Source organism: Pelodiscus sinensis, chromosome 1 (assembly GCF_052426305.1).
Source record: "Pelodiscus sinensis isolate ZL-2025 chromosome 1, ASM5242630v1, whole genome shotgun sequence".
NCBI lineage: Eukaryota > Metazoa > Chordata > Testudines > Trionychidae > Pelodiscus > Pelodiscus sinensis.
Window position 1 is genome coordinate 317,463,951 of NC_143052.1, and position 11,928 is coordinate 317,475,878.

General features: G+C 49.0%; 1 protein-coding gene and 1 long non-coding RNA gene across 2 annotated transcripts; both read left to right on the forward strand.

The window, feature by feature from the left end:
* Nucleotides 1-708: 708 nt before the first annotated feature.
* LOC149525899 (protein maestro-like) lies at nt 709-4,138 on the forward strand. Its single transcript, XM_089776489.1, has 3 exons — nt 709-2,029; nt 2,888-3,043; nt 3,945-4,138. Exons 1-3 carry the CDS (start codon nt 1,835-1,837, stop codon nt 4,092-4,094), a joined length of 501 nt encoding a protein of 166 aa, XP_089632615.1. The 5' UTR covers nt 709-1,834; the 3' UTR covers nt 4,095-4,138.
* A 2,037-nt stretch (nt 4,139-6,175) lies between these two features.
* On the forward strand, nt 6,176-9,854 carry LOC149525900 (uncharacterized). The gene is made up of 3 exons (XR_016348907.1): nt 6,176-6,400; nt 7,374-7,439; nt 9,534-9,854. It is a non-coding gene; the product is annotated as an uncharacterized LOC149525900 (long non-coding RNA).
* Nucleotides 9,855-11,928: the final 2,074 nt, after the last annotated feature.

Genomic DNA, 11,928 nt, shown 5'->3' on the forward strand with positions numbered 1-11,928 from the left:
CTACAGGGCTTTATTAGGTCAGTTCCTTTCAGGAAGTGGAGGGCCAAGAAAGGATGCTATTCTCTGGCCAAACCAATTCACAGGGGTTTATTTCAGGCAGCATTTTCTGAAGCTGAATTTGCAGAGAGAGAGTCCTTACGAGCCTTAAACATATAATTAGAGGGAGAAACTGAAAGTGGCCCCATAGGAAGAACCCAAGGAAAAAGTAGCAATGAACTGAAATGAAGCAATGACTCGCTGCTATTTCTAGGTTGGAACCAAGAGTAGTGGGCAGGCCCAGGTTCCCCAGTGGCATAAACCCGATGAAGGGGACAGGGCTTATGGAGAGGTTGAACAAAGAACAGAATATAAAGGGTCCAGAGTTGGGGCTGAAGACCCTAGTGAGGGCAACAGGACCTAAAAGGCATTTGTTTGGACTTTGGGACTTGGCCAGAGGGCTGAGCCATGGAAGACTCACTAAGATCGACTGGCAGGATGCACCTGGGCGAGAAAAGGATTGTGGTATCAAATGCAGTCACTGAGAGGCTCTCAAGGGATGAGCAATCACCCATTATAGTGCCTAAAAGGAAAAATCCATGTTTTTAACACAGTACTCATTCATATAGAATAATAAATTACAGTCTATTACGTGTCTCCTCAAATTATAGTCGCTATCTTAATGAACATATTAGAGCTAATGGACATGTTGATTTTATTTCAGCTAATGACTGATCCCATACTCAGGGAGAAGAAGTTGCTTAAGTGTGTCTTACACAGCTTAGAAGAAAGGTTACAGGACAATAACTGGATTGTCCGTCGAATGGCTGTAAGAGGCCTGGGAAATGTAGTCTATGGGGCACCTGAGAAGGTAAGATAGAATACTGAATACAATGCAGCATAACTAGAGAAACTAAAGGAAACAATTGCTCAGGATTTACAGAGGCCATGCACAATGCACTAGGCCAACTTCTGCTCTCTCATACCCCTGTAACCTCTTTGCAGTCAATACACAGCAGGTTGGTTCCCTTGGTAAGCTGGGCATAAGGAAACAATATGTACTTAATATGATCATATGTAAATGTATACTCCTAGGAATGAAGAGTGTAGGCCATACTTCCAAGATGAGAGATTCTATTCCAGGAAACAGAGACACTAAAAAACTCAAATCATGATAGATAATCAGCTGAACGTAAGCGCCCAGTACAAAGCTGTGACCAAAAGAGCTGAGGTGATCCTCGGAGGCATAGACAGAGGAATTCTGAATAAGAATAAAGAAGTTATTTTACCTCTGCTTATGGCACTGGTGTGAGAACTGTTAGAATACTATGTCAGGATCATGCCTGCAATTCAAGAAGGATGCTGATAAATTGGAGAAGAGTCACAAGAATTTTCAAAGGGCTAGAAAATGTGCCTTTAGATTCAATGGGGGGGAGGGGGGAGAGGAATGAAGCTAAACTAATTCAGACTGATAGTAAGGCATACATTTTAATGGTAATTTTAATCATTGGAACCATTTACCAAGGGTTGTGGTGGGTTCTCTATCAGTAGCAACTTTAAAAACAAGATGGGCTGTTTTTCTAAAAGAGGTGCTCTAGTCAAACAGACATTATTTTGGGGAGGTTCTGTGTTGCGAAGGAGGTCACAATGGTCCCTTTTGGCCTTCAAATCTAAGTAATTAGAAATCTAATAGGATTACATAGGTGTAATATGGCACAGAGTTTGGCTTATTGTAGCTAGTACCTGATGTAAAATATAGCTATAGGTCACTAGGGGGCAGATGAAATTCCCACTGCTTCATAATTGCTAAAAAAACATATTAGAAATGTGGTTAGTGGAAAGTGTTTTTTAATGTCATATGTCTGAACAGGTGAAAAAGTACAAGAAGTTTCTTCTGGAGACACTGATCAGGACTTTAGAAGACACTTACAGTTTTGAAATCACTGTCGAATGCATGAAGGCACTGGCCAAAGTCCTGAAAGAGCTGAAAGGGAAGGACATAGGTTCTTCCTTCAGAGACCTCACCATACAGATCCGGAAGTACTTCGATAATGTACGTGAACAGAAGCCTTCAACCCCAGTTCAGCTGACATTGATGAGGCTCCATTTACAATGCATGATGTGTCCTCACTGGGCATTGTTCATGTCAGAATGAAGTGATTTTAGGCCTTAGGGAAGAGATGTGTTTTATGGCGGAGCAGAGAATTAAGAAAATGAGGATGCCATCCCTGCTCCTTCAGTCTCACCCTTCTGTTCATCTTTATTTCCAATGAGAATGGCAAAGGAAGTATGAATACTAGATTAGGTAGCTGCATAACAAGGAAAATGGGCATACAGGGTGTAATAGACTGTTTTGGGCCTGCTCCATACGATTTTTATGTCACCTGGTTGAAATTATTCCATTTTGCAGAGAAGTTTGAGATTTCAAATTTTGGTTTTGTTCCTATTTGGGGGACACACACCCCCAGCCCAAATTTCAAATCTCTTTGTGAAACAGTAATACTATTCTCAACCCAGCTCTACTGGGAGACTATGCTGGAGACAGGGAACCTGGAAACACTGGGAATTAGAGGTGCCAGGGTACACATTTCCTGGCTCCTTGTCAGCCTGCCAGACAGGCTGTTCTGAAGGTGAGGGCCAGGAAGCCCAAGATCTCAGTTAGCCTGCTAGATGGGTCACCAAGAAGCTGACCAAGTACCCCTACTTGGCTTCTGGAAGAATTTTGTCAAAATTGAACTGTCTTCAAAGTATTTTGAAGAATCAACACATTTGGCCCAAACTTGATTAATTCCAGTTCTTCTAAACTTCTGTAGTTGGAATCACTCTACTCTAATGTAGAAGAGACAGCTGTGCTAGATACATGATGTGGTTATCTCTTCGTTACCAACCTGTGTGGCTTTCTTGGCTATAGAAGGACAACACTCTTCGTGCATTGGCCTTTGTCCTGTTTGGTATCCTGGCCGGCTCTGCAAAGAGAAAATGGAAGGACTATTTTGCCAAGCAGGTTAGACAGAGCTGGGTCACGCTTCTGCTGCACCTGCAAGATCCAAGCCCTGAAGTTTCAATGGTAAGAATGACAGTGACTTAATTACTAAGCAAAAAGAATCTTCCTCCTGATGCCAGGGGAGCTCTGCTATTCCTTCCTGCAGTGGAGACCTAAATTCTTCCCTCAGTTCATTGCCCTCCTTTTGAGTCAATCCCAGACAGGCTGGTCCTTAGCAGCCAGGGTTGTCTCACTGGAGTTCAGGATAGGTCATGGGTCTGATCCCAAGAGTTCATTCCTGCCTATCTCTGCACCCCACGTTCCTGCCTCCCCACAACAGAGGAAAGATCACAGCTATGCCTAGTGAAGCAGCTTTCATAGCTACATCTGTTCTGAAAAAACATTGCTGCTATCTCCAGTTTTCAGTATTATAAAATCATAGAACCATAGGTTCCCTAGGTAACCCATTCCAGTGCTTCACCACCTTCCTAGTAAAATAGTTTTTCCGAATATCCAACCTAGACCTCCCCCACTGTAGCTTGAGACCATTGCTCCTCATTCAGTCATCTAGTACCACTGAGAACAGCCTCTCTCCATCCTCTTTGAAATCCCCCTTCAGGTAGTTAAAGCCTTCTATCAAAGCTCCCCTCACTCTTCTCTTCTGAAGACTAAATAATCCCAAATCCCTCAGCCTCTCCTTGTAAATCATGTGTTCCAGCCTCCTCATCATTTTTGTTGCCCTCCGTTGGACTTTCTCCAATGTATCAACATTTTTTAAGTAATGGGGTGCCCAGAATTGGATGCAATACTCCAGAAGTAGAATCCCTTTCCCCCTATTAAAGTCATGCTGGCATATTTTCTGTCTATTACTTCAGGGGAATCCCTTTTATTCTTGGGGTAGATGAGCAGTCAAGGACATGAGTTCCATTTGAATGAGCACAATACGTGTTATGGAACAATTCACTGGTGCAACCCTCTTTTTCAGGAGTGCAGAGCTACATTTCATCTCTGTGCCCCATTTTTGGGACTGAAGAGGCTCCAAACTATACTTAATGAGCATCTTAGTTGGAGAACCGAGCTGAACCCTGAGGAGCTCCAGATGGATATCTGCAGACACCTTGTGAGTGACCTATAGAATTATATGAGATTATTGACAGCATAGGCTTGTGATGTAGAAGCAGGGGGAATGTGTGATGGGCAATGTAAGTATCTATGGGTATGTCTACGCTACAAAGTTAGTTTGAACTAACGGACGTTAGTTCGAACTAACTTTCATAGGCGCTACACTAGCGCTCCGTTAGTTTGAATTTAATTCGAACTAGCGGAGCGCTTAGTTCGAACTAGGTAATCCTCATTCCACGAGGATTAAGCCTAGTTCAAACTTACTAGTTCGAATTAAGGGCTGTGTAGCCCCTTAATGCGAACTAGTGGGAGGCTAGCCCTCCCCAGGTTTCCCTGGTGGCCACTCGGGCCAACACCAGGGAAACTCTATGCCCCCCTCCCGGCCCCGGACCCCTTAAAGGGGCACGGGATGGCTACGGTGCCCGTGCCAGGTGCAAGCCTGCCAGCACCCAGCCAGCAGACCCTGCACCTGGTGCGGATCGAGCCACCCACCCGATGCCCCCCAGCCCTCCCCCTCTTCCCGGGACCAGGCTGGCGGGTCCTGGGAGCTTGCCCGGGACCGCAAAAGGCGGGCTCCCTCCTGGGCTAGTGCGGACATCGTGGACCTCGTCCACGATCTCCGCACTAGGCACAGGAAGGTGGCCGGCTAGGGCAGGAGAGCTGCCAGCCTGGCCACCCAGGAGCAGGAGTGCATGAAAATCAAGGTGGTCCACTGAGACCCCCCCGACCCTGAGCCCTGAGCATACAATGGCCATCCTGGGTCAGACCAAAGGTTCATCTATCCCGTAGCCTGTCTGCTGACAGCGGCCAACCCTAGGGACCCTGGAGGGGATGGACCGAAGACAGTGACCAAGCCATTTGTCTCGTGCCATCCCTCTCCAGCCTTCCACAAACTTTGGGCAGGGACACCTCTCCTACCCCCTGGATACTACCACTCCATGGACCCAACCTCCATGGCTTGATCTCACTTCCCTTTAAACTCTGTTCTAGTTGTAGCCTTCACAGCCTCCTGCAGCAAGGAGTTCCACAGGTTGACTCTGTGCTTTGTGAAGAACAACTTTCTGTTACTAGTTTGAAGCCTGTTACCCATTCCTTTCCTTTGGTGTCCTCTAGTCCTTCTTTATGGGAACTAATGAAGAACTTTTCTGTATGCACCCTCTCCACCCAACTCCTGGTTTTAGAGACCTCTATCCTGTCCCCCCTCCGTCTCCTCTTTTCTAAGCTGAACAGTCCCAGTCTCTTTAGCCTCTCTTCATATGAGACCTGTTCCCAACCCCTGATCATTTTAGTTGCCCTCCCCTCTTCCACCCTCTCTCTTCCCCTCTCCCACCCGCTTTTCCCAGTCTCCCCCAGTTTTGTTCAATAAAGACAGATTCCATTTTTGAACACAATTGTCCTTTATTTTGTACATCAAGAAGAGGGGCTAGGGAAGGGCAAGGGGAAGGAGTTGAGGGAGTAATGGGGTACGCGCCCCCGATGGGGAGGACTGGGCTGGCTCTGCGGGCTTTTGGGGTGGAAGCTCTCCTGCAGCCCCCCAATTGCCCCATCTCCCCAGATGGCAGGCTGCGGCAAGTGCAGCCGGTCTGATGGCCAAGTGCTGTGATGTGCCCAGTGTGGGTACTCCGGGCACTCCAAGCCAAGACTGCTTTGCAAGCGGGGCACCCCTGAGAACTGTCTGTCCGGGGTGGGGGTTGGGACCCTTTAAGCACAGCCCTCGGCTAGCCTGAGACAGCATCTCCACGCTCTAAGTCCTCCTCTGATGCCCTGCCGGCACTGCTTCCGGCCATCCTTAAGCCCGGTTCAGGGTCCACTTAATGTGGACATGCTAGTTCGAATTAGTACAATGCTAATTCGAACTAGTTTTTTAGTCTAGATCCGTTAGTTTGAATTAGCTTAGTTCGAATTAAGTAATTCGAACTAAGTTAGTTCGAATTAACGTTGGAGTGTAGACGTACCCTATTAGAGTGGGATACAGGACTGAGGGTGAGAGGAATGTAAATCTGCCATAGATTCCCACTTTCCCCACTTCTACACAGCCTCCTGTCCTTTCTTTTATTTACTTGTTTAAATTAAAAAAAAAGTCTGAGTGAATCCAATAACTGACAGCAGTGGCAAGAGGAACACAGACTGTTTACTTGTGGTTTGTAAAGGCATGTGTTGGCAGTCAAAGGGCATTTCTAGCCAGAGAGAGCTCATGTGTCCCTGATTTTCTCTAGGCCAAAGAGAAGGCTGAGCTACTGGAGAACTTTTACAAAAGCACCATCAGATACTTCCGCAGCAGCTGGGAAGAGATCCGGGCAGTTGCAGCCAAGTTAGCTGGTGAGAGAAAGTGTGCCGTGTCCCTTTTGGTATTCCCTTTGAGGTAGACAGAAAAAGTCCCTGTGTGCAGCACTGAGCTACTATTAATCTCTCCGTGCTGTGACTTCTCATGCATAAATGGAGATGTTAATGTTCTCCTACTTCTCCAGTGTGGTGTTAGGAGGAATTTGTAATTTGCAATAGAATGCTTTGAGATGGCGCAGTCATTTAGTAGCAGAGGCTGGCACACTGTCACGTAGGGTATGTTTATTCTCCGATCAAACTAGTGTGCTAAAAATAGAGTAGCTGTGGCAGGAGTAGCAGGAGGGGTTAACTATTCCAAGGATGATCCCATCCAAACCCAAAAGTCTGTTCTCAAGGTGGCTAGCTCCTCCGACTGCTTCTGTCATCTTACCTGCACTCTATTTTTAGTAGTCAGAGTTAGTGTGGACTCAAACTATAGACCTAAGCTCAGTGTTGTTCACTGTTCCTTACTGGTGCTTCATCACTGGGAGGTAGGCAGCCCACCGCCACACAGTGCCTGCTGTTGCAGGTTCCTGATTGCCTTGCCCAGGAAGCACTAGATTCCTCCCCTTTGGCCCTGTGCCATCCTTTCCTTAGCACACCCATGCAAGCCAGGCAAGCATTGTGGCCTAATTAATTTATCCAGGTGAGATCCTTGCTTAGTACGCACTTATTCCTGGCCCCAGCCCCTTTGTTCACACCACTAGATTAATACACTATCCTAGTATATCTCCAATAACTGACAGCAGTGGCAAGAGGAACATAGATTGTTTAAAGCAAATGAGGTTTTATGTAAACATTCTTAATTTTTTTCTCTTATTCTCTTCAGTGTGGACGCTAAACTTTTCTAGTATTGTCTTGCCTACAGCTCACCTTAGACTCACAATAGAAGCCAAAGGGCCAATGTTATCACCTTGCACTTAACAAGAGAAGGTTTTTTATTGATGTTTATTTTACACTGCTTATTTAGGCATCATCCTGGAACATACGGACACCAAGAATATGAAATGGCTGGACATGGAACATCTGTTGACCTGTAAGTAACAAATACAGGTGAAATCCTATTCATTAGTGAGTTATAAAGAAATTTAGCTGACAAGCAAGCAGTAACTGATACCACAGGTGTGAAGTGCATCAGCCACACATCAAAGGACAGATTCAGCTTTAGTCTGCTCTGAAAGAGGTACGTCTACACTACAGCGTTAATTCAAGTTAACTTAATTCGAAATAGTTAATTTGAAATAAGCTAATTCGAATTATGCATCTATACACAAAACCTATTTCAAAATAGCATTTTGTTATTTTGAAATAGCGCGTCCACACTGAGTGGACCCTGAACCGAAGTTCAGGCTGGCCGGAACCAGTGCTGGCAGGGCATCAGGTTAGGACATAGTGTGTGGGGCTGCTGCCTCAGGCTAACTGAGCTCCGTGCTTCACGGGACCCTACCCCCACCCCGAACAGACAGTTCTTGGGTTCCCCGCTCGCTTGTCTACCCCGATGAGGGACAGCAAAGCAGTCCTGTCTTGGAGTGCCCTGAGTGCCTGCACTCGGGACACCACAGCGCTCGGCCACATGGAGCCAGAGCTGCCCCTGGGCACACCGGTGCGTCTCGTAGGGTTGTTGCCATCAGCCCAGCTGCACTTGCTGCAGGCTACCGTCCGGGGAGTCCATCGGGGGGCTGTCAGGATCCAGGAGGCCCTGCAGGAGAGTGTCCACCCCGAGGAGCCCTCAGAGCCACCCCGGTCCTCCCCACCGTGGGCTCGTGCCCCATTCCTCCCTCACGTCCATCTACTTACTCCTCCCTAGCCTCCCTTCCTGATGTCAAATAAAAGACATGTATGTTCAAAAATAGAAACTGGGTTTATTGAACAACAGGGTGAACCTCTGGGGAGACTGGGAAAAGGAGGTGGGAGAGAGGAATAGAGTGGGTGGGAGAGGGGAGGGTGAAACCTGGGAGGAGGAAGTTGGAAGGGAGAAGCAAAGGGAAGAAAGGAGAAGGGAAGATCAGGGCCCAAGGTTGGGGGTCTCACCGCACCAACTTGATTGTCATGCAAACCTGCTCCTGGGTTCGCATGTGGCCTTTGGTGGCCAGGCTGGCAGCTATCCTGCCATTGACGGCCGTGTTCCTCTGTCTAGTGCGGAGATCATGGATGCTGGGGCATCCCTCCCAAACCTGAATAAGGTCCATGATCTCCACCCTGGACCAGGAAGGCACCCGCCTTCTCCAGCCCCTGTCAGGCTCCTGGGTGCTGGCAGACTGCTCCTGAGGAGCAGTGGAGGGTTGGCTGCCAGTGCCTTGCTGGCTCACGTTTTGTGGCTACTGGCTCAGGGGCCCCGGTGGCCACTGCTGGCTCTTGGCTGGTAGGCTTGGATCTGGCACGGGCCAGGGTCTATTCCTTTAATGGCTCTGGGGCCAGGGGGAGAGGAGAGGAAGTTTTCCTGGTTGTGCCCAGAGTGGCCACCAGGGCTCCCTGGGAAGGGCTGGAGGCCCCCTATTTTGAATTAATTGTCTACACAGCACTTAATTTGAAATAGCTATTTCAAATTTGGTGTTACTCCTCGTAGAATGAGGTTTACCAAATTTGAATGAAGCGCTCTGCTATTTCGAATTAATTTCGAAATAGCGGTTTGCATGTATAGATGCTATTAAAGTTAATTCAAAATAACAGCTGTTATTTTGAATTAACTTTGTGGTGTAGACGTACCTGGAGGAAACTGCAGCCAGTGTGATATAAGTCAGTGCATCTCCTGGCTATCCTGGCAATGCCTCTTCCCAACCTGTGTGATCCACTCTTTGGGCTCCATCGGCTCCCTGGGAGCCACTTTTTGCTACCCCAAACTCCACACCATCAGATTTATTTCTGTCAGGAGATGTAAAATAACTTAAAAGCAGAAGCTATTGAGTCAATGGAGCACCTTCCAATTGGATGAGTTTCTGGTAGGGTCAGGGTCTCCCCTCTCCCCCCTCCTCCATCTCAGTTTGGAGCTTGGAAGGATCCCAATGGAGGAACCTAAAGCTTTGTTTGTACAGAGAGCTGCTGTAGCTTGGTACTCACTGGTACTAAATCTCCAGCTACTGCAGGCATAGGTGACTATATGAAAAGTGAGTCATATTCTCTGTAATTCCAGCTCTCCAGGTCCTACAGAATGACCCAAGTCCCATTGTCCAGCTGGTGGCAACTCAGGTCCTAAGAGACATCTGACCTGGATGAGTGCTCGGGGAATGAAGCACAGACAAATAGAACGAAGAGCTCCTGCTACCTTGTCACATCCATTGCTTCAGTGGGGATTTCTGGAGAACAATGTGCTCTGTCTGTGCCAGCTTCTGTTTCAGCTTGGTGGTATGCGGCCAGCTACAGTGACTGAACGATATATCTGCTAGCTCTCTATGGGGTAAGGGAGTAGTATAAGGGCCCTACCATCAATCAAACATTAGCTCCGCCCCCTGAATCCGGAAGTTCCCCCCCCCCCGACTCCCCGGAAGTCCCTTCTCCCTTGTCACCGGCAGTCCCGCCCCTGGAGGGTAGTACATCCGGGTCGAGAGGGACAGGTGACCGGAAGTAAAAAGGATGTCATGTGACCCCCGTTAGGCCCGTCCCCTGTCACCGGAAGTCCCGCCCTTGGGGGTAATACATCCGGGGTCAAGAGGGGCAGGTGACCGGAAGTAAGGGGTGTCATGTGACCCCTCTAAGGACTTGCCCCACCTCCCTCTACCAATCAGGAAGGGCTTTCCCCGTAGGACCGCCCCGTGAACCGCTTTGACCAATGGGGGGGCAATTCCGGGACCGGATGACCCGCCCAGAAGTGGGTCATGTGACCCCTCTAAGAACTCGCCCCACCTCCCTCCACCAATCAGGAGGGGTTTTTTCCCTGTAGGACCGCCTCGTGAACTGCTTTGACCAATCGGGGGGCAGTTCCGGGACCGGATGACCCGCCCAGCAGTGGGTTGTGTGACCCCTCTAAGAACTCACCCTCCCTCCCTCTACCAATCAGGAAGGTTTTTTTCCCTGTAGGACCGCCCCACAAATCGCTTTCACCATTCGGGGGGTGCAGTTCTGGGACCCGTTGACCAGACCGGAAGCTGGTCGTGTGACCCCTCTAAGAGCTTCCCGTGACACCCTCTGTCAATCAGAGCATAGCACTTCCCCATAAGTTCTAGCGCCACACAAAAGAGGCCATCTTGTTCCAAGAGCGCGTGTTTCAGAGAGCGTGCAAACGCTGAGCGGAAACATGGACTCCTTCACCACCCCCACCAGAAGTTTGGAGTTTGTTTTGGTGACGAGGGCCTTCCACCACATGAGAAGAAAGCGCCACATCAGCAACAGTTCCGAGGACAAGGGAGAGGCGAAAAGGGGCCCTTTGCCCCCTCTGCTATTGGATACACCAGTATCATCCTTGGCGTTCTCTTCAATGCTTTGTATCAGTATTGAGCAAAAACAAGGTGGGCCCGGTTCGTCTTCCTCGTCCGATGCAATGCTGTCCCGGGTCTGACGGTCAGCTAGAAAGGCATCATCAAGCTGTCAAAAGATTGCCAGAAAGAAATAATGTAAGACGCTCTGGTCATTTTTTTTTTAAAGTTTTCAAAATCCCGGTTTCCTAACCCCATGATGCCCCAACTTCGATCTTTCATTTACCTATTTGGCTTCTTTTCCATGCGTCTTGTCCGACTCCTGGGAGCCATGGGCACCTTCTTCCTCCAGGCCATCTAGCTTGTCTGGCTGCATCGTGAGCGGTTGGGTTTCGGCGTCAGATATTGGTGTATCCATCAGCGGCTGGGCCAAAGGGCTCCCTTCAACTTCTCCTTCCTCCTCGGAACTGTCGCTGATGTAGCGCTTTCTTCTCGGCACCAAAACAAAGTTGGTGAAAGAAGCCATGTTTCCGCTCAGCGTTTGCACACTCTCTGAAACACGCGCTCTTGGAACAAGAGGGCCTCTTTTGTGTGGTGCTAGAACTTACGGGGAAGTTCTATGCTCTGATTGGCAAAGGGTGTCACGGGAAGCTCTTAGAGGGGTCACACGACCCGCCTCCGGTCTGGTCAACGGGTCCCGGAACTGCACTCTCCGGATTGGTCAAAGCAATTTGTGGGGCGGTCCTACAGGGAAAAAACCCTCCTGATTGGTAGAGGGAGGCGGGGCGAGTTCTTAGAGGGGTCACACAACCCACTGCTGGGCGGGTCATCCGGTCCCAAAACTGCCCCCCAATTGGTCAAAGGAGTTCGCGGGGCGGTCCTACAGGGAAAAACCCCCTCCTGATTGGTAGAGGGCGGCGGGGCAAGTTCTTAGAGGGGTCACACGACCCACTGCTCGGCGAGTCATCGGATCCCAGAACTGCCCCCCCGATTGGTCAAAGCGGTTCGCGGGGCGGTCCTACAGGGGAAAAACCCTTCCTGATTGGTAGAGGGAGGTGGGGCAAGTCCTTAGAGGGGTCACATGACACTCCTTACTTCCGCTCACCTGCCCCTCTTGACCCCGGATGTATTACCCCCAAGGGCGGGACTTCCGGTGACAGGGGACGGGCCTAACGG

Excerpts from the sequence above, each read along its gene's own strand:
- LOC149525899 (XM_089776489.1), top strand. The coding sequence starts at position 1,835 with ATGTCTGAACAGGTGAAAAAGTACAAGAAGTTTCTTCTGGAGACACTG. Across the intron at positions 2,030-2,887 it reads TCCGGAAGTACTTCGATAAT|AAGGACAACACTCTTCGTGC; the intron begins GTACGTGAACAG and ends TCTTGGCTATAG. Across the intron at positions 3,044-3,944 it reads CAAGCCCTGAAGTTTCAATG|GAGTGCAGAGCTACATTTCA; the intron begins GTAAGAATGACA and ends CCTCTTTTTCAG.